This window comes from Muscardinus avellanarius, assembly GCF_963383645.1.
Source record: "Muscardinus avellanarius genome assembly, chromosome: 2".
Lineage (NCBI taxonomy): Eukaryota > Metazoa > Chordata > Mammalia > Rodentia > Gliridae > Muscardinus > Muscardinus avellanarius.
Genome location: NC_137787.1, coordinates 127896857 through 127919812, shown reverse-complemented (window position 1 = coordinate 127919812; position 22956 = coordinate 127896857). Strand labels below are relative to the sequence as shown.

The 22956-nt window shown below is 42.5% G+C and overlaps 1 protein-coding gene across 1 annotated transcript in view; it reads left to right on the top strand.

Annotated features, from left to right (window-relative positions):
* The window catches only part of KATNAL1 (katanin catalytic subunit A1 like 1), a gene marked incomplete at both ends in the record, with an annotated part of 102420 nt that extends 81518 nt beyond the window's left edge, over positions 1–20902 (top strand). Inside the window, 2 exons of the mRNA XM_080689792.1 lie at positions 20130–20256; positions 20704–20902. Of these exons, the coding sequence (XP_080545918.1) occupies positions 20130–20256; positions 20704–20902 (326 nt within the window). The remainder of the gene's footprint in view (positions 1–20129; positions 20257–20703) is intronic.
* Positions 20903–22956: the final 2054 nt, after the last annotated feature.

The following is a 22956-nucleotide window of genomic DNA, read 5'->3' as shown; positions in this document are numbered from 1 at the left end:
ACGCCCAGCAGGCAGGTCTTACTTTTTCATGAGTATAGCTAGTTGTTCTAGCATCACTTCTTCAAAGGAATTTTTTTCCCATTAAATTATTTTGGCATCATTTAAAAAAAACTATTTTGCTATATATGGTTCTACTTCTGAATACTTTTTTGTTCAAATGATTTTTAAAAATAGATACAGGGCTTCTACCTTATCTACTTCTTTTTAAGAAACTTTGGTAGTATGTTTGCCTTTCAAATAATTTGTAAATTTCCTTGAAGTTGCCAAGTTTATTTGGATTTGACCCCATACAAATGTGGATGCTGTTAAAACAGTTGATGTGAGGCACTTGACTTCCTATCTGTTTCTGGAACTTAAAGTTTAGGAGGAGGAGGCACTCAGGAACAGAAAATGAGTGCGAAGTGGTAGAAACTATCACAAACTGATCTATGGGGAGGAGCAGGAACCCAGGAGGATTATTTAGAACTTGCATTTGACTGTAATTTCTCCTAAGATTCTTAATTTCAGTGAGTGGCTATAGCCAGAAGGAAGCTAGAGAAATGTTTCTCCGGCTCAAAATTTTAAAAAAAGCTGAATGAATATATGTGGCAGGAAGCCGGGCGTGGTGGCGCACACTTGTAATCCCAGCATTCGAGAGGCTGAGACCTGGAGGATCGCGGTTCGCGGACAGCCTCAGCTCTTAGTGAGGCCCTCTGTAACTCAGTGAGACCCTGTTTCAAAATAAAGAATAAAAAATAGGTCAGGGGGTGTTGCTTGGAGGTCAAATGCCCTGGGTTCCATTCCCAAGCCCACAAAACAAAAAAGAAGAAATGTGGCAGGAGCCCTGTCTCAGAGTCCATCATTTTAAGTGTTAATCTTATCTAGAAACACCCTAACAAAAAATAAAGTTTGACAGAATATTTGGGGATCATGGTCCTGCCAAGTTAACACACAAAATTAGCTGTCACGGACTTCAAGCTAAAAATCTGTAGGTAAACTCTACTTCTAAACTCTTGACTCACAGAAACTGTAAGAGCAATAAATTGTTTTAAGCTTTTAAGTTTTAGTATAATTTGCTATTTATTTATTTATTTATTTATTTATTTATTTATTTATTTTATTTTTGCGGCTCTGGGGATGGAACCCAGAGGCATTTGACCTCCAAGCTACACCCCCTGCCCTATTTTTTATTCTTTATTTTTGAAACAGGATCTCACTAAGTTGCGGAGGGCCTCACTAAGTAGCTGAGGCTGTCCGTGAACTGCGTTCCTCCGGTCTCGGCCTCCCAAATGCTGGGGGATTACAGGTGTGCACCACCACACCTGGCTATAATTTGGTATTTAGAAATAGATAAGTAATGTACTACTTTATACTTTTGTCAGCTAATTCTAACACTTAGATCAGCTGTTTCTCTTGGCTATTTAAAATTTTCTTGATTATGTGTTACATTTTCAGCTTCTCCATTTGTGAGGTAATTTTTAGTATGTGTTCTATACTGTGGGGCGTCTGGGTTATATTGTTTTCTTTAAATGGTGCTTTGGCAGGCACTCAGGTTATAGGCTGAACCTAGAAAAATCCATCTTAGAGTTCTCTGCTGTCTGTTGGCTAATGCGTAAGAACAGCCACCTCATATTTGCCACTTCTTATAGATATTAAACATAGGAGGGCAAATCTAGCACCAGTTTTTTTCATTACTGAAAACAAGCCTCACCTATAATTTGAAACTTAATTTTTATAACATATTCCTTGATTGCTTTTGTGACTAGACATCAAGGCTCTATAACAAAATTAATTAGTAAATTTTTGCTCACAGATTATTTTCTGGCTCTTATTCTTTATTTTTTTTTATTTGTGCGGTACTGGAGATGAAACCCAGGGGCATTCTACCTTCGAGCTACAACCCCCAGCCCTATATTCTGTTCTTTATTTTGAAACAGGGTCTCACTGAGTTGCAAAGGGCCTCGCTAAGTAGCTGAGGCTGTCTGCAAACTGTGATCCTCTGGTCTCAGCCTCCCAAATGCTGGGATTATAAGCGTGCTCCACTATGCCCAGCTTAGCTGGTATTCTTTAATCTTTTAATTTAATAATCTCATTGCTTAAAAAGAAAACTTTTTTTTGCCCTGAAATAGCACTTAATTTACCGATTGAGCTCATAAAATACTACAGATATTTAGAGTAATAACAGAAGTGATATTGTGCTTACAAATCAAGATGTTGTGGAGTATTACACCTCATAGAAGCAGCACCTTGGTCCCTGGTTCTCTATTATATTAGTCACATGAAAACTGGAAATTCAAATGGTTTGTTCTAATTTCTGATCTTATAAGCTTCTTCCCTTTTTCTTTTTCTCCCTTTCTTTCTTGTTTTCCAAACAAAATATTTATTATCTAGTACATATAAAATAAATTTTACTACCTTTTAAAAGCTTTACTACTTGAACTGTCCTTTTCAAGCTTTTGTATTTTATTTGTTTGTTTGTTTGTTTGTTTGTTTGTTTGTTTTGTGGTACTAGGGTTCCTGGAAGCCCTTCTACCTCCGGGCTACACTCCCAGACCTATTTTTAAAATATTTTTATTTGAAAACAGGGTCTCTTAAGCCAGTGTGGCTGGCTTCGAACCTGCGCGATCCTCCTGTCTCTGCCTCCCGAGTGCGGGGATTATAAGCGTGCGCCACCATGCCTGGCAAGCTTTTGTATTTTAAACTTTCGCTCACTGTAGTCAGGAGAGACAGTGTAATTAGAAAAACAGTTGGAAACAGTAGTTTTCTTAGCTGTAAAGGCAAACTTAGGTGTTGGGGGAAAGGCAGCCTTATAGCATGGAGCAGGCAACTCAGTTTCCTTTGGAAAAACAGGAGAAGAAAATTAATTTGGCTGATTTAAGGGTGTCCTTCCAGACTTGGTTTCTCTTATGAAAAAGTTCATGACAGCTAGTCACCTCTTGGTCTAAGGCTGTGTGCTAGGGGGCACACTTTCCTAATGGCCTCCTGAGCACATTATCATCATTAGAACTCTACCCTCTATTTTTTTCACTTGTATTAATTCAACAGGTTGTTTACAAGCTGTTTGTTGTTGTCTCAAGACACCTGCTTTAGGTCCTGTGGGAGTGTGAAGATAAATGATGTGCAGCCCTTGTTGTTTGAGACCTGCCACTGGCCTTAGAAGGAGACAGGGACTGAGCCTCGCTGCAGTGAGAACAGTAGGACCTAGGACCTGAGCCTCCACACAGTGGTTTAGGTGGAGAGTGAAGAATAATCCATTCTGACTGACCTCTTAGGGGAGACTTCATGGAGGAAGTATGTATTAACTAAATTTCCACAGAGAAAAAACAGAAATGAAGGCATGGATGCTTGAAATTGAGGAGGTGGATAGATAGCAGTTGTGGCTGCAGCATCTGGTAGGCCAACAGGGTCTGGAAGAGGTAGAACAGTAAAGGAGAGATTTGAAAGAATGGTTTGGGAATTTAAAGAGTTAATAGTGGAAAGAAAAGGAGTACATTAAAACTTAAAAATTGAGGAATATTTTATGTGTTTGTGAACAAGAAATTTTTCCTTGAAAGTATTCCATTTTAGATTTCTGCCTGCCTCCTTTCTCCATTCTGGAACACATAGACATCTCTGTCACTATGGTGCTCCTACTTCCTGGACTGTTCTTGCTTCCCTTCCAGTTAACCTTTATGGATAATTCAAAGCCATGGTGAAAGCATACCTGCTCTGCACAGCCTGTATCTCGCCACGGCTTGTCTCCCTTGTGTAGACTTCACTGCCCTGCATGTTTCTTCTGTGTTAATGTCTTCCCTGGTGGCTCCCCACAGAAGGATTCTGGGCTTTCTGTTTGCTGATTGACTGGTGTTGGAAGCAAGGGGCAGTGATCCTTTAGTGAGTATACCACTGTCCAGGCTTTGCAAGTCTTAACTCATCTAACCTTAGGGCACCTTGATGAGGCAGATTGTTTTCTGATCTTTACATAACAGATGAGGAAACTGATGCAGTCAGAGGTTAAGTATTCTACTCAGGACAGCAGGACAGGCCTCTGAGCCAGACAGTGTGACCCTGAGCATCCACTCTATCTACCACATCAAACTGTTGTGCTCCAGAGGAGTTGGAGGTAGAAGAAGGGGTGTGTGATGGTTTTAACCTCATTTATTTGAATTTAGAGCATAAACTAACCTTGTTATATAGCATTTCAAGTTCTTTATACTATTAATAACACATTAATTCCTTGTTATTCTTTTCAGAGGTTATTAAATATCATTAATTCAGTTTTATGGAGCTGACAGATCTTAGAATCTTCTAACAAATCACTGTTACAGCATCTATTAAAAGTTAATTGCGGCGGGCTGGGCATGCCAGATGGGGCCCGGGTCGCGGGACCCTGGGCCCCGGGCCGAACTGCGAGTAGCACGCCAGACCCCTGGAGAAACCAGGCCCAGTAAGACGCTGGGTTCTGGGCGGGGGTCGCGGGCTGGGCACGCCAGATGGGGCCCGGGCCGCGGGACTCTGGGCCCCGGGCCGAACTGTGAGTAGCACGCCAGACCCCTGGAGAAACCAGGCCCAGAACAGAAAAAGATAAAGAAAAATATCGGAGAGGTGGTAAGAAAGCCGTTATGGATGCCAGGACACTGGAGATGCAGACAAAACTTATCTAAATGCACTGGAACTTATGGAAAAATTCGCCGTGAAAGAGGACTGCTATTTCTCTATATTGTTAAGAATCTCAGACATCACATATAAGGAGAGAGTTTAGCGGAGACCAAGGAGAAATGCAGTGTTGAAAGAGTTCTCCGCGATGGTGGTGGAGACTTGTATTCAGGAGAAGCAGAAACCGGATCTTACCAACTTTATTTTTTTGGAGAAATTACACCAAATGTCGAATGCTACCATCACGCATGCTTAGGAACACTGGACAACATTCAGAGTGGAAAAAGAGCCTGGGAAGGATTTGAAACGGTGGAGGCAGTGGCAATGCCAGTGGCCAATATTCAGGGGAGGCAGAGATCTGATACATTACAACAGGAACCTTTGAAATAATAACCACAGAGACAGTGATCGGAACCTGCTGAGGGGTTAGGCGGGCGCCGGGGCCAGTGGCCGACATCAGAGCTTGCTGTGAGGCAAGGCCACTACTGAGGCCTCTGTGGCCAGGATTGGAACCTGCAGAGGGGTTAGACCGATGCTGGGGCCAGCGAGGCCGGCATTGGAGCCTGCCATGATGCAAGCCTTGTGCTAGGGCCTCCGAGGTCGGGTCCGGAACTTGCTGAGGGGTTAGGCCGGTACTGGGGTCAGCGAGGCCGGCATTGGAGCCTGCCGTGAGGCAAGGCCAGTGTTGGGGCCCCCGAGGACGGGACCGGAGCCTGCTGAGGGGTTAGGCCGGTGCTGGGGCCAGCGAGGCTGGCATCAGAGCCTGCCATGAGGCAAGGCCGGTACTTGGGCCTCCGAGGCCAGGATAAGAGCCTGCCGAGGGGTTAGGCCGGTGCTGGGGCCGGTGAGGCCGGCATCGGAGCCTGCCTTGAGTCATGACCAGTGCTGGGGCCTCCGAGGCCGGGATCGGAGCCTGCCGAGGGGTTAGGCCGGTGCTGGGGCCAGTGAGGCCGGCATCGGAGCCTGCCTTGAGGCAAGGCCAGTACTGGGGCCTCGAGGCCAGGATAAGAGCCTGCTGAGGGGTTAGGCCGGTGCTGGGGCCTCGAGGCCAGGATAAGAGCCTGCCGAGGGGTTAGGCCGGTGCTGGGGCCAGCGAGGCCGGCATCGGAGCCTGCCTTGAGGCATGACCAGTGCTCGGGCCTCCGAGGCCGGGATCGGAGCCTGCCGAGGGGTTAGGCTGGTGCTGGGGCCAACGAGGCTGGCATTGGAGCCTGCCACGAGGCTAGGCCGGTGCTGGGGCCTCTGAAGCCGGGATTGGAATCCTGCCAAGGGGTTAGACCGGTGCAGGGGCCAATGGCCAGCATCGGAGCCTGGCGTGAGGCAAGTTCACTCCTGCGGCCTCCAAGGCCGGGACCAAAGCCAGCTTAGGGGTTTGACCGGTTCAGGGGCCAGCGAGACCAGAACTGGGGCCTCCCATGAGGCAAGGCCGCTGCTTGAGCCAGCGAGGTCTGGATCAGTCCACTGAGTAGCCAGGCCACTACTGGGACCATCAAGAGTAGGATTGGTACTTGCAACGCAGCATGCACAGAGAAATATCGCAGAAAATATAAATCAGACGCTTCTCTTAATTAGCAATAACTAGGAGGAAAAGGGCAACAGGAAGAGGTTGAGCTATAGAAAGGGCCCTATAGTGAAGCAACTAATGTGACCAATCAGAGGGTATGTAATACTGGAGGACGGAGCCTCTTTAAAACGCAGGAGGTACATAAACAAATGTATCAAAGTAAATCACCAAAGAAGTGTGGGATGGAGGGACGGGGAGGGAATGGGATGGGGGCTGGAGGAGGGCTAATTGGATGATGTGTGCTTGTATATCCTCTCAAGTCTTGTACTCCAATGTGATTGATATATGACTACAATGCACCAATTTAAAAAATAAATTAATTAAAAAAAAAGTTAATTGCTCCCAAAGTCACAGTTTCTAGGGAAAAGGAGGATGCTTCAGAGCCACCAGGTCCTCTCTTAGGAGCAGGTGTATATATTCCCATGTTGATTTGAAATCTGCTATCTGGAACTGCATTTCTGTGGATGAATACATTATATTAACTTTGGTGTTTAGGTTGCTAGGCTCAACCACACTAAAATATTTAATTTACACATGCCCAGGGTAGTCTGATGTTGGAACTAAAAAGATTAAGTGGTGTTCAGTGTCACTTGCTGTGAGTGGCGCACTGGGTAAAGATGCTCCTCTGTTAAATGGGGAGTTCTAGTGTGGGCACCGAGACACAGCAGCCTTCAGTAGTTGCAGGTACAGGAGCGCCCTTCTCTTCCCCTCCTCACTCACCACCCTTGCTGTTCACCTGAACCAAGGACTTCTTTACCACAAGCCACCTGTTGGCCAGGTGTCCCCTGTGAACTGCATGGTAGAGTCCTTAGCTGGGGTTCATAGGGCCTCCTAAGATCAAGGGATTGTGCAGGTAAAGCTTTTCTTTTTTTTCATTTTTAAAAATTTTTTATTGGTGCATTATATTAATGCATCATATTGGGGTAAAAAACTTGTGTGGACATACATACATGTACACATCACCCATTTAGCCCCTACCCAATTCCCACCCCATTCCCTCTCCATCCCTCCTTCCCTTGCTAAGCTTAGTGGTTGACTTCAACATGCTTAAGTACATTGTGTGTTTTAGAGAATTTCCTTTCCCCCTCCCTCCCATACCCTCATTTAGGTTATCTTGTTTGTTCCTCTATAGGATTTCATTTTTCATCTAGAGTTCCTCCTATGACCCATTTTTCCTTAGCTTTCACATATTAGGGAAAGCATCCTATTTCTTACTTTTTGTAACGGACTAATCTTGCTTAGCATAATGTCTTCCAGTTCCATTAATTTCCCTGAAAATGATGAAATTGAGTTTTTTTTTTAATGGCTGAGTAAAATTCCATTGTGTACATATCCCACAGTTTTGTAATCCATTCATCTGTTGATGGACATCTTGGCTGGTTCCATAGTTTGTTTATGGTGAATTGTGCAGCTATGAACATAGATGTAAATGCATCAGTTTGGTAGTTTGGTTTACTTACTTTTGGGTAGGTACCCAGAAGTCATATTGCTGGATCAAAAGGTAGATTTGTTCCCCTTCATCTGAGGATTCTCCATACTGTTTTCCAAAGTGGTTGCACTAATTTGCAATCCCACCAACAGTGTTTTAGAGTTTCTACTCCACATCCTTGCCAGCATTGATTGTTGTTTGTGGTTTGAATGATTGCCATTCTAGTTGGAGTTAGGTGAAATCTCAGGGTAGTTTTGATTTGCATCTCTCTGATTGCCAGTGATGTTAAGCATTTTTTCATGCATTTATTGGCCATTTGAATTTCTTCTTTCGTGAAGTGTCTATTTAGTTCACTTGCCCATGTTTTTATTGGATTATTTGGTTTTTTTGGTGTTGAGTTTCTTGAGTTCTCTGTATATTCTAGATATTAGTCCTCTATTGGAGGGGTATGTGGCAAAAATATTCTCTCATTCTGTTGGCTCTCGGGTGAGAATCCTGGAAGTTTTCTTTGCTGAACAGAAGCTCTTCAGTTTCATGCAATCCCACGTATTGATTCTCCTTTTAATTTGTTGTGCCTTTGGGGTCTTGTTGAGAAAGTGTTTATCTGTGCCTATGTATTGCAGTGTTGGACCTATGCCCTCTTCAAGGAGCCTCAAGGTCTCTGGTCTAATTTCCAAGTCTTTGATCCATCTTGAATTGACTCTTGTGCAGGGTGAGAAAGTGGGATAAATTTCCAGTTTTCTGCTTATGGTTAACCAGTTTTGCCAACACCATTTGTTGAACAGGCTAACTTTTTTCCAGTGTATGTTTTTGGCCCTTTTATAAAAGATCAATTGGCTGAAAGTGTGTGGACTTGTTTCTGGGCCTTCTATTCTGCTCCATTGGTTTATATATCTGTTTTTTGCAAGTACCATGATATTTTTATTACAGTGACTTTGTAGTATAAAGTCAGGTATTGTGATTCCTCCTGCATGGTTTTTGTTGCTGAGAACTGACTTGGCTATTCTGGGCTTTTTGTTACTCCGAATAAATTTAAGGACTGATTTTTCTAAGTCTGTGAGGAATGATCTTGGTAGTTTAATGGGCATTGCATTGAATCTCTAGATCACTTTTGGAAGTATGGCCATTTTAATGATATTTATTCTGCCTATCCATGAACATGGAAGCTCTTTCCATCTTCTAAGATTTTCTTCAATTTCTTTTTTCAGTGTTTTAAAATTTTCTTTGTAGAGGTCTTTTACCTTCTTGGTTAAGTTCATTCCTAAGTATTTTATTTTTTTGTGGGATATCCTGAGTGGATTTCTTTTTCAGTGGATTTATGGTTGGTATATAGAAAAGCTTCTGATTTTTAAGAATGATTTTGTATCCAGACACTTTGCTGAATTTGTTGATAAGTTCTATAAGCCTTTTGGTTAAGTTTGTTGGGTCTTCTAAGTATAGTATCATGTCATCTGCAAATAGTGAAAGTTTGAGTTCTTCTTTTTCTATTTGTACTCCTTTGATTTCCTTTTCTTGCCTTATTGTTCTGGCTATAGTTTCAAGTACTATATTAAAAAGAAGTGGTGATAATGGACATCCTTGTCTTGTTCCTGTTTTTAGGGGAAATTTTCAAAGTTTTCCCCCATTTAATATGATGTTGGCTGTGGGCCTGTTGTATATTGCCACTATGATGTTGAGGTATGTTTCCTCTATTCCAGTTGTCTGAAGTGCTTTTAGCATAAATGGATGTTGGATTTTATCAAATGCTTTTTCAGTGTCTATTGAAATAATCATGTGATTTGTATCTTTGATTCTGTTTATATAATGAATTACATGGATTGATTTTCATATGTTGAACCAGCCTTGCATCCCTGGGATGAACCCTACCTGGTCATGGTGTATGATTTTCTTTTTGTGATTTTGAATGCGTGTTGCTAGTATTGTGTTTATTAGTTTTACATTCAAGTTCATCCAAGATATAGGCCTGTAGTTTTCCTTCCTTGAACTGTCTTTATTTGTATTTGGTATTAGTGTGATGTTGGCTTCATAGAATATATTTGGGAGAGTCCCAGTTTTTTGTATTTCACAAAATAGTTTGAGGATTATTGGGGTTAGCTATTCTATAAAGGTTTTATAGAGTTCACTTGGAAAACCATCTTGTCCTAGGCATTTCTTTGATGGCAAACTTTTTATTGCTGTTTCAGTCTCTTTTATTGCTATTGGTTGGTTTAAATTTTCTACATCTTCTTGACTCAGTTTAGGAAGGTTGTATTTAACTAGAAAGTTGTCAGTTTCCTCCAGATTTTCCATTTTGTTGGAGTATAGTTTTTCAAAGTAGTTTCTGATAATACTCTGGATTTCTACACTGTCAGTAATAATGTCTCCTTTTTCATCTCTTCATAATTTGGGTTGATTCTTTTATTTAGTTAGGTTGGCTAGTGGTTTATCTATCTTGTTAATTTTTTTAAGGAACCAACTTTTGGTTTTGTTGATTTTCTGTGTTTTTTTTTATTCTCTACTTCATTAATTTCTGATCTAATCTTAATAATTTCCTGTCTTCTACTGGCTTTGGGGTTCAGTTATTCCTGTTTTTCAAGGGATTTGAGGTGTGTCGTTAGGTTATTTATTTAAAGATTTTTTCTTATGTGAGCACTCAGCACTATAAATTTTCCTCTTAATACTGCCTTCAAAGTGTCCCAGAGGTTTTGATATGTTGTAGCTTTATTTTCATTTGTTTCTAGAAATTTCTTGATTTCACCTCTTATGTCTTCTATGATCCATTCTTCATTCAGAAGTGTGGTGTTCAGTGTGTTTGTTTCTCTGGGTCTTCTTATAGTTTATTTCTAGTTTCATTCCATTATGGTCTGAAATGACACAAGGAAGTATGTAACATTTTTTGAATTTGCTAGTGCTCATTTTGTGGCCCAGGATGTGATCTATTTTGGAGAAAGTTCCATGAGCAGCTGAGAAAAATGTAAACTCCGCTGTAGTTGGGTGAAATATTCTATATGTATCCAACAGGTCCATTTGAGTAACGGTGTTCTTTAGTTCTGAGGCATCTTTACTGATCTTTTGTCTGGAAGATCGGTCTAATGTTGTGAGAGGTTTGTTGAAGTCTCCCAGTATTATTGTATTGAGATTTATGTGTGACTTCATGTCACAAAGAGTTTGTTTTATGAAAGTAGCTACACCTATGTTTGGGGCATAAATGTTTATTATTGTTATTTCCTCTTGCTGGATTATTCCTTTTACCAGTAAAATATGACTTTCTTTTTCTCTTCTAATAAGTTTGAGTTTGAAGTCTAACTTGTCTGATATCATAGTTGCTACTCCTGCTTGCCTTTGAGTTCCATTAGCATGAATTATCTTGCTCCAGCTCTTTACCTTGAGTTTGATACTATCTTTACTTGGAAGGTGTGTTTCTAGTAAGCAGCAGATGGATGGATTCTGGTTTTTAAACCATTTTGCCACTTTATGTCTTTTTATTGGGGAATTGAGGCCATGTACATTCACTGTGATTATTGAGAGATAACTTTTAATTCCTAACATGTTAAGATTTTATTTCTGTTTGAAATACTGTTTATTCTTCTTTGCTTAGTTGTCTGCTGGGTGGAAAATCTTGTTTCTCTAGTTCTGGTGTGTATTATCTATTTCTTCTTTGTAGTTAGTCTCTGAGTATTTTCTCTAGCGCTTATTTTAAAGACATAAATTCTTTCAGTTTCTGTTTTTCATGGGAGCTTCTTATTTCCCCATCTAATTTGATAGATAGTTTTGCTGGTAAAATTTTTTTTCAGAGTTTGGAATATGTTATTCTAAGCCCTTCTGGCTTTCATAACTTGGTTTGGGAAGTCTGGAGTGATTCTAATTGGTTTGCCTCTGAATGTCACTTGGCCTTTTGTTTTTATCGCCTTTAAGATTCTCTCCTTGGCTTCTACATTGGTCATTTTGACAATTATGTGGCGTGGTGAACCTTTTCTCTGATCCTGTCTAAAGGGAGTTGTATAAGTTTCCTGGACCTGTGTATCGACTTCTTGCTCTATGTTTGGAAATTTTTCTGCTATTACTTCTTTGAAAAGATTATTGATCCCTTTGGTTTCACCTTTTCTCTCCTCTATTCTGATTATTCTTAGGTTAGCTCTGCTAACATGAGCCCATATTTCTTCAATGTCAAATTCCTGCTGTCAGATTTTTTTTCTAAGTTATAAATTATGTGTTCATTTTTGAAGTGATCATCTTTTAGGAGCAAGATTCTATTCTCCATGTGGTCTAACCGATTGTTTATAGGTTAAATTGATGCCTTTACTTCAATGATTACATCCTTTATTTCTTTCAGACTCTCTCTAAATTCTATTCGAAGGTCCTATATTATTTCTAGTTATATTCCTGATTTGATCTTCTGAAATCTCTGAATTTCTGTGTTATCAGGTTCTGATATTGTGGGCTTGTGGGCGTTCATTGCTCCATTGTTGTTCCTCTTTCCCATGATTTCAGAAGTTTGTGCCTTCTCTGGGTTCTTCCCTGGGTCACCACGACTTCACTGAGGATGTTCTGGATCTCGAGTTTATGGTAATATCAACCACCACTACTTTACTGGTTTGTATCGCAATGTTTCAGACCCAGGGAGTTAATCGAGGCTGCCCGAGACGGTAGGGGTGCCGGCCTGGGCATTGTCCCACGGGGAGCTGCGACCTGGGTGTGGTATCTCTGCCACCGCTACTCCTTCACTGGGTTGTACTGCAAAATATCGGACCCAGGGAGATTATCAAAGCTGCGTGAGTGTCTGGGGGTATAGTGTTGGGATTTCTTCTTTAGGGGCCATAATTTCACTTAAGCTTGTTGTGCGCGCCGATCTGGAACTTTGGTGGGCGTGGTGAGCTCGTAGCCACTGCTGTCAATATAGTGCTGCTGCAATGTCCTCGACCATGAGGCTGGCCTATTTCTTTTATTGTTTTTAGCTCCGTTCTGAGTCCCTGGAGGGCGTGATGAGCTTGTCCACTGGGAGTTTTAGATGTTCTTTGCCCTGAAAGTCCTGCTGAATTACACCTGAATGATTTGCAGCTGCTCACTCCAGCTCCTTGTTTACCTTTCTTCTGTGAAGCCTGGTGTTGTGAGGCAAGATGGCACCAGTGCGGTATCCACTGCTGCAATGCGGGCTGGTGTCTTTTCAGGTCTCTGGTTGTTCTTCTAGTCTTCTTTTTCTATCCCTTGTGTTTAAAGTTTTTATTTCTCTGCTGATAATGTTTTCTGGCTATGAGAAGCACTGATTTTGTGGCAGTAGAGATTGATTGTTAGCAGGACTCGTAAATGCTGCTTTTCTCACTAGCCATCTTCCTGGAAGTTCCCAGATAAATCTTTTTTAGTGTTTTTTTTTTTTTTTTTCCTTTAAATCTGGCAAGTCTTGAAAGTTTCCTACCTGCTTTTTTTCCCCCCTGTGACTACTCTTCATGTTGTTTCACTTGCCTTTTATTTGAGTGAGTGAGTGTGTGTGTGTGTGTGTGTGTGTGTGTGTGTGTGAGTTATATAAAACTCAAGTACACAAGCATTCATTGAACGTTTTGTTTATCCAGTGGCCTGCAAGGCAAAGGATTGGATGGCCACCTTTGGGGGAAGAAACAGAGTAGTCTCAGAAGTTGTCAGCTCCTTGCATCTGTGTCTTTCTTCCCCGTGCAGCTCCCTTCCTTTCCCTGCTGTGAAGCACTCTTCTTCTTTTTATAGAAGTGATTTATGGTGTTTCCTTATAATTTCATCATCTAATAATGTATTCCTATTGCCCCTTCTTCTAAATTATCCATAAATGAATTCACACTAATTGTGTTCATTTGTATCTTGCTGCTTTTGCTGAGTATATTTTTAAGTTTCACCCATGCTGTCACATAAAAGCACAGTTCATTTTTGTTGCTGTGTGGTGTTCTGTTTCCAAGGCTGCCACAATGAATACCAAAGGCTGGGTGGCTTGAACAGCAGGAACTAACTTACTCACTCTTTTGGAGACTAACAGCTAAGATCAAGGTGTCAGTTTGGCCAGCTCCATTCTGAGGCCTCTCTCCTTCCCTGGCATGTGATGTCCTCCAGGACTGTCCAAATCCTGATCTCTTCTAACAAGGACACCGATTAGATTGGACTAGGGCCTACCCATATGACCTAATTTTACCTAATTACCTCTAAAGGCCATGTCTCAGAATACAGTCTCATTCTGAAGTATGAAGGTTAGGACTTTAATTTACATATTTTGAGGACATAATTTAGCCCTTTACATCTATCTTATGATTGTACCACAATTTATCCACCATGTTTTTGCTGGATATCTTAATGGTTTCCCATTATAGGCTATGCTTTGTGTGAATGTGTGTATGTGGTGGTAGGGATTGAACCCAAGGCCATTTTACCTCCAGGCTACACCCGCAGCCCTATTTTATTTTATATTATTTTTTTGGAAACAGGGTCTCACGTACTTGATGCAAGTGTCACTGAGTTGCTGAGGATGACTTCAAACTTGCGATCCTCCTGTCTCAGCCTCTCAAGTACTGGTTTTCCTGGCATGTGCTACCATGCTTGGCACCATTATAGGCTATTTCTGAACACATACTAATGTGAACATTCTTATACTGTGTAATGGTGAAAATGCTTGAGTCTTTAGGTCAGGATGGAGCATTCCATCATAGATTATACTACATAGCTGCAACATTAATAGAAAAATCCAACATGCTTTCCAAAGTTGTTGCTGCAATTTATACTCCTACTAGTAATATATGAGAGTTCTTGGGTTTCTTTTTTAATAATTTTCTCAGTACCTGGTATTGCCAGATCTTTAAATGTACTTCAGTCAGTTGGTATGCATTGTTACCTCATTATGGCTTAAGTTACATTTCTTTTCTTGTCACAAAATTTGAACATCTTTCCCTTTATACATTGGCCATGTGGGTTTTACAAGATATCTGTTCTTTTGCCTATATTTCTTTCGGGTAGTCTGACTTTTTCTTATTGATTTGTAAGAGTTTTTAAGTACTCTTGATATAAGTCTTTTGTTGTATATATCATAAGTATCTTCTCATACTCTTGTTTTTCTGTTTTCACTATATTTATCGTGCCTTAACAGAAATTCTTAATTTCAGTGTGGTCAGTTTGTTTCTTTTATAGTTTTGTGTATGTATATTTTGAGACTGCTTCCCTGAGATTATTAAAGATACATTTTCTTAATCATTTTCTGAAATGCTTGTAATTTGATATAAGTTTATATATAATTCATAGGAACTTCTCTTTGTGTACAATATGAGGTAGATAGAACCCAATTTCATTTTCTCCCTTTAGATAGCTATTCCAGCCTTTCACTGAAAGACACTCCTTTCCTCTTCACTGCCTTAACCACCTCTGTCATAAATCAAGCATTGGTAGTATAGATTTTGATTTGCTTCTATTGTGTGTCATTGATCTATTTGTCTATCTCCACAGAACACTGTACTAGTTTGAATCCTGTTGCTTTGCAGAAAGTCTTATAAACCAATAGAACAATGCCTCCTACTTTGTTGTTGCTCTTCCAGGGTATCTTGGTTGTTCTTGGTTCTTTCCATTTCTTTTTTTTATTTTTATTTATTTTTATTTTTTAATTGGTGCATTGTAGTCATATATCAATCACATTGGAGTACAAGACTTGAGAGGATATACAAGCACACATCAATTAGCCCTCAACCAACCCCCATCCCATTCCCTCCCCCTCCCTTGATCCCATGCTTGTTTGGTGATTAACTTTGATATATTTGTTTATGTACCTCCTGCATTTTAAAGAGGCTCCGTCCTCCACTATTCCATACCCTCTGATTGGTCACATTAGTTGTTTCACTATAGGGCTCTTTCTATAGCTCAACCTCTTCCTGTTGATTAGGGGAAGCATCTGATTTATATTTTCTGCAGTATTTCTCTATGCATGCCGCGTTGCAAGTACCAATCCCACCCTTGACGGCCCTAGTAGTGGCCTGGCTACCCGGTGGACAGACCTCGCTGACGTAAGCAGCGGCCTAGCCTCATGGGAGGCCCCAATTCTGGTCTTGCTGGCCCCGACACCAGCCTAACCCCTCAGCTGGCTCCGATCCCGGCCTCGGAGGCCGCAGTAGTGGCCTTGCCTCACGGCAGGCTCCGATGCCAGCCATTGGCCCTGGCACCAGCCTAACCCCTCGGCAGGCTCTGATCCTGGCCTCAGATGCCCCAGCACCAGCCTAGCCTCACGGAAGGCTCTGATCCTGGCCTCTCTGGACCCAGCACTGGCCTAAAACCTCGGCAGGCTCCGATCCCAGCCTCGGAGGCCCCAGTAGCAGCCTTGTCTCCTGTCAGGCTCCGATGCCGGCCATTGGCCCCAGCATCGGCCTAACCCCTTGGCAAGCTCCGATCCCAGCCTCGGAGGCTCCAGCAACGGCCTTGCCTAACAGTGAGCTCCAATACCGGCCTTGCTGACCCCCGCACCAGCCTAACCCTTCGGCAGTCTCCGATCCCGGCCTCAGAGGCCCCAGCAACGGCCTTGCCTCACGGCAGGCTCCGATGATGGCCTCATTGGCCCCAGCCCCGGTCTAACCCCTCGGCAGGCTCCGATCCGGCCTCTGAGGCCTCAGTAGCAGCCTTGCCTCACAGAAGGCTCCGATGCCGATTGTTGGTCCCGGCACCAGTTTAACCCCTCAGCAGGCTCCAATCCCGGCCTCGGAGGCCCCAGCACTGGCCTTGCCTCACGGCAGGCTCCGATGCCAGCCTCGCTGGCCCCAGCACCCGCCTAACCCCTCGGCAATCTCCGATCCTGGCCTCAGAGGCTCCAGTAGCAGCCTTGCCTCACAGCAGGCTCCAATGCCGGCCACTGGCTCTGGCACCGGCCTAACCCCTCGGCTGGCTCTTATCCTGGCCTCAGAGGCCCCATCACCGGCCCTGCCTCATGGCAGGTTCCGATGCCAGCCTCGCTGGCCCCAGCACCGGCATAACCCCTCGGCAGGCTCCGATCCTGGACTCGGAGGCCTCAGTAGCAGCCTTGCTTCACAGAAGGCTCCGATGCCGGCTGCTGGCCCCAGCACCAGCCTAACCTCTCAGCAGGATCTGATCCCGGCCTCGAAGGCCCCAGTAGTGGCCTTGCCTCACGGCAAGCTCCGATCCCAGCCTCGCTGGCCCAGCACCAGCCTAACCCTTCGGCAGGCTCCTATCCTGGCCTCGGAGGCCTCAGTAGCGGCCTTGCCTCATGGCAGGCTCTGATGCTGGCCTCGCTGGCCCAAGTTCCGGCCTAACCCCTCGGCAGGCTTTTATCCTGGCCTCGGAGGCCCCGGCACCAGCCTTGCCTCACAGCAGGCTCCAGTGCCGGCCATTGGCCCCGGCCCCGGCCTAACCCCTCGGCAGGCTCCGATCCTGGCCTCGGAGGCCCCAGTAGCAGCCTTGCCTCCTGTCAGGCTCCGATGCTGGCTGTTGGCCCCAGCATCGGCCTAACCCCACGTCAGGCTCCGATCCCGGCCTCGGAGGCCCCAGCACCGGCTTGCCTCACGGCAGGCTCTGATCCCGGCCTCGCTGGCCCCAGCATCAGCCTAACCCCTCGGCAGGCTCCGATCCCGGCCTCGGAGGCCTCAGTAGCGGCCTTGCCTCACGGAAGGCCCCGATGCCGGCTGCTGGCCCCGTAACCGGCCTAACCCCTCGGCAGGCTCTTATCCTGGCCTCGGAGGCCCCAGTACCAGCCTTGCCTCATGGCAGGCTCCGATGCTGGCCTCGCTGGCCCCAGCACCGGCCTAACCCCTTGGCAGGCTCCGATCCTGATCTCGGAGGCCTCAGTAGCGGCCTTGCCTCAAGGAAGTCTCCGATGCTGGCTGCTGGCCCCGGTAATGACCTAACCCATCAGCAGGCTCCAATCCAGGCCTCGGAGGCCCCAGCACCGGCCTTTCTTCACGGTGAGCTCCGATCCTGGCCTTGCTGGCCCTGGCACCGGCCTAACCCCTCAGCAGGCTCCGATCCCAGCCTTGAAGGCCCCAGCACCGGCCTTGCCTCATGGCAGGCTCTGATCCCAGCCTCACTGGTCCCAGCATTGGCCTAACCCTTCAGCAGTCTCCGATCTCGGCCTCCAAGGCCCCAGTAGTGGCCTTGCCTCATGGCAGGCTCCGATGTCGGCCATTGGCCCCGGCACCGGCCTAACCCCTCAGCAGGCTCCGATCACTGACTCTGGGGTTATTATTTCAAAGGTTCCAGGTGTAATGTATCAGATCTCTGCCTCCTCTGAGTACTGGCCACTGCCATTGCCACTGCCTCCACCATTTCAAATCCTTTCCAGGCTCTTTTTCCACTCTGAATGTTGTCCAGTGTTCCTAAACATGCGTGACAGTAGCATTCGACATTTGGTGTTATTTAAAAAAAAATAAGGTTGGTAGGATCCGGTTTCTGTTTCTCCTGAATACAAGTCTCCACCGCCATCATGGAGACCGCTTTCAAGACCGCCTTTCTCCTTGGTCTCCGCTTAACTCTCTCCTTACAGGTGATGTCCAAGATTCTTAACAATATAGAGAAACAGCAGTCCTCCTTCACGGGGAATTTTTCCATAAGTTCCAGTGCATTTAGATAAGTTTTGTCTGCATCTCCAGTGTCATGGCATCCCCCACGGCTTTCTTAACTCCTCTCCGATATTTTTCTTTTTTTTTTTTCTTTTCCTTTTTTTTTTTTTTTAAATAAGAGAAGTCAGTATATGTGGTTTGAGGCGGTAGTGGGATCAGGCACTCAGTAGTACTGTGACCCAGTCGGTTTCCCCATGTGTTCAGAGTGCTCCGTACTACTCTGCCTGGGGCCCAGAGTCCCGCGACCCGGGCCCTGGCTGGCGTGCCCTGCATGAACCCCGCCCGGGACCCAGGGTACTGGGCCCGGTTTCTCCAGGGGTCTAGCGTGCTACGTGCATTCCGGCCTGGGGCCCAGAATCCTGCGACCTGGGCCCCGGCTGGCGTGCCCCGCGCGACCCCCGCCCGGGACCCAGGATACTGGGCCAGGTTTCTCTAGGGGTCTGGCGTGCTACGCGCATTCCGGCCCGGGGCTCAGAGTCCCGGGACCCCGGTTCTTTCCATTTCTATCAACATTTTAGTTTCTGCCTGTCAGGTTCTGCTAACATACTAGGCTCTTTGTTGGGTGCTTTGGCTCTTTAAGATCAGGTGAGGAAGAACTATTAATGTCATGAAAGACAAAATTTTAAAAACACCCACTGGGGAACTATTAGAGATGAGAAAAGACTAATGAGACGTGGTAACTACATGCAATTCTGTGATAGTTTGTCAAACTTATAAAGGCTTGGTGCAAATAGGGACATTTTACTTTGAATTATTTTTTAGATAATATCAATGTACCAATGTTAATTTTCCCGATGAGGGTAATGATTATGTGTATACCTGTGTTCTTAATAAAATATCCTAAAGGATTGGCAGTGAAGAAGTACAATGTAAGAACTGGTACTAGATTCAAAAGGTGGGAAGGAGACGATTGGGCACCTAGCTTGAGAATAACAGTGTTAACAGTTGGTGAATCTGGATGAAAGGCAGATTATTTTTCTGTAGCTTTAGAATTTTTCAAAATAACGGTAGAGGAAAATTAAGTTTCTTTCTTTATCTCAGAAAACAAGAATCAGATAAGTTAGGTATCTATTAATAGGCAAAATTAAGCAAATATGCCACTAAAAGTAGAGAAGTAGTAAACATGATTGGTTTCTTAAAATTTTATCTAAGGACTGCTTGAAATACATGAAGTCCTGGGTTTGTCATAGCACTGAATTTTTTTTTTTTTTTTTTTTTTTTTTGTGGTACTGGGGTTCATGGAATCCCTTCTGCCTCGGGGCTACACTCCCAGACTTATTTTATATTTTTTATTTGGAAACAGGTTCACTTAAGCCACCAAGGCTGGCTTCGAACCAGTGCAATCCTCCTGTCTATGCCTCCCAAGTGTGGGGATTACAAGCGCGCGCCACCACACCCAGCTGAAAATTTTTTTTAAATCTAGTTTGCACTGATTCAGCACACATTTAAATGATACTGGAATAGCAAATGCTGTGGGGCTTGTTCTTCAAGTAAAATATTTATTAATGAGCTTTTTGTGTGAACTGCTGATTTCTAGGATTTTTTAAACTACTGATAAGAATAATAGAAATATCCTATATCATACTAAAAGGTGAACAGAGTAATTCATAGATGTGACACCCTGTGCAGTCTAGCTTTATAAATCTCAGCCAAATTTTATTAGAAGGTCTTAGATCTTCTTTTCACAAAGCAGGTATCCTTGCAGTTCATAAAGAAAACTGAGTTTGGTTCTGGTGTTTTGTTTTGTGTGTGTGTGTGTGTGTGTGTGTGTGTGTGTGTGTGTAGCAAAGGCACATAGGAAAAGAATGATTCCATGAGTTATGCTGTGATTTTTAATGCTTGTGGGCTCAGGATTATGACTGTTTTGCTTTGCTCTTTTTCTTTAACTGGATATGATTTTTTAGAAAAAAATATTTTAGAAAAAAATATTTAGAAAAAAATATTTCTAAAGTAAAACATCTAATAACAACAAAAAATCTTCCAACAGCAAAAGGAAGAGCTGAGCTTCTGAAGATCAACCTTCGTGAGGTGGAATTAGATCCTGATATTCAGCTGGAAGATATAGCAGAGAAGATCGAGGGCTATTCTGGTGCTGACATAACTAATGTTTGCAGGTAGGTGTGTGTGTGTGTGTGTGTGTGTGTGTGTGTGTGTGTGTGTGTGTGTGTGTAATATATATCTATAATCATATTTCATACATATTATCACATATATTAACACTAGCCATATGTTCATTTCTAACCATGTGATACAGTATTTCAAAATAAAAAGTTTCTTAAACTTTTTAGCTCTTTTGAGGTGCAGGTATGGGAAAGAAATCCATTACTATCTGAGCTCAGCCTAGACGTTAATAGTTCATTAACTATATATTTTTATGCTATGAGTCTTTGACATCTTCTTTTATTCTCTTGTGAGCCCTCAGGATATCTCAAAAATAGAAGGTTCTGATACCATAAAACATATAAAATAATCTTTTGAATGTTTTCCATAACTTTGTAACTATTCAGAGTGTTGAAGTCACTTGCATAAACTGCTGTTGACTGATTTTGGTGTGTTTTTAGGGATGCTTCTTTGATGGCCATGAGGCGGCGTATCAATGGCTTAAGTCCAGAAGAGATCCGCGCACTTTCCAAGGAGGAGCTGCAGATGCCTGTTACCACAGGAGACTTTGAGTTGGCTCTGAAGAAAATTGCTAAGTCTGTTTCTGCTGCAGACTTGGAGAAATATGAAAAATGGATGGTTGAATTTGGATCTGCTTGAGTTTTCACCAGCTCTTTGATTTTTGGTGTTTTTCTTTATAAAATTTGAAGAAAAGTCAGGTTTGGAACTTTTTATTTGAGAGGTTTTCACTTAGAGGCAAAAAACCTAAACCCATAAAGAACACTAAATATGGTTGATAAATGAGCAAAGCTTATGTAGAATGTCTGATTTTCTTCCTCCCTGGCTTTGTGCCTGTATTTCACAAATTTGTATATTAATATCGTATACCCAAACCAGTATACCAGGGAGGTTGAAGAAGGAGGCAGTGTACTGTTTTAGGAACTTGTTTACAAGAAGAATGTCTGTTCCTCACTTGGTTTTGTCATTCTTTGGTTTTTCAATTCTTTGCTCTGTGAATATGAGGGAACTATATATATTAGTTTTTACAGCAAAACTGGATTTGTGTCATATTCATTTATTATCGGTATGAGAAGAATGATAGTAAACTTTTGAAGGAAATAATGAATTTGCTGGTTTAAACCATTAGAATTATTTAACTGATGGAGTCTAATATATGATTACAAGTTCTATTCCTTCCCTCTATTTTTTCTGTTAGCTCTTTGATTATTTCTTGAGCTGCATCAAGGAATATCCTGTACTTTGTAGTTTTTAAAATCATTTTAACAAATTTTTTCTCTAGTCTGTAGTATTTTTGTGTGCTGGCTTATATTTCATATTAGAGAAGTGGGAGGAATATTATGATTACATTAGATTAGAAGCACTTCTATATTCCAGACTTCTTGTTTTCACTTTACTTTCAGTATGTTACAAATATCTGGCCGTTACTGTTCTCGCATCAACTCTATTTGATTTTTGTTCAACTTGACTTCAGTACTTAAGTACTTTAGTATTCTAAACAACCAGTCTCTATGACTGGTGAAAAATAAAACCTGTACAGTTTTCTCTGTAGCTTTTGTTTTTGTTTTTAACAAAGCAACATTATACATAATGAATGATGTTTATTTGAAAAGTCATAAATTCTTTTTTAGGTTAAGAACTTGTACACCCAGTAAGATTGGCATGTATTGAATCACAGGTAGACTATCTTAGTGTTAGTTCTTTACTTATATTTATTCTATTTGAATTATTAGGTAACTGGTTTAATAATCAGGCTTTTTAAAATTTGTATTTAATCACATCCTGAATTCTTGATTTTGGATAATACCTACTAATTTAAAACTAATGAACACACATATGTACACACACATATTTGGCTTATAAACACATGAAAATAACTCTTAGTATCTTGCTTAAGAGGTTTTTTCCTACTAAGTACTATAAATGTCTTATGTTCTTTTCAGATAACCTATGTAATATTTAAACACTAGCATTCATCTGATACTTTTCCCTCTTTTCTCTTAGGCACAAATTATAATACTTTAAATCATAAGGCATCATTTTATTATAATTGCCTAACTCCTCTTGAAAAACTCAAATGTGAGAGAAGTTTCCTTTTATTCATGGAATTTTATTCTATTTCTTTATTTTGAGATGGAGTCTCCTCCTATTGCCCAGGCTGGTCTCAAGCTTCTAAGCTCAAATGATCCTTTCACTTCAGCCTGCCAAGGTAGTTGGGGCTGCCGGCACATGCAGCCACAGTTGGCTTTATTCCTGAACTTTTAAAATAAAGAGAGATATAACCCCACTAATATTGTCTTGCAAACTTTTGCCATTTGGTACTGTATTTACCCCCTTAATTACTTAGAGATAATCATGAAAATACTATATTTGTGTTTGTAAATTCTCTTTGTAACATTTTAGTTAATTAGATTTTTTTCTTATGTGCTTATATATATTTTTTAATTCTTCATGGACACACTGTACTGGTTACTTTCTGTTTACAAGACACTGAGCAGGAGCTCTCTGGCTTGTGATGGTGGAGTTCCTACTTGGCACCTTCTCTAATTCCTCTGTGTCTGTCTTCTGCTGCAGAAACAAGATGTTAGATCCTAGGTGGAGAGACACTGTTTTGTGTGGAGAGACATTATGTATGTTTTGGAAGATAGTATATAAAAGCTTTTTTCTCCCTCTCTTTTGCTCTTTAATCAGCTTTT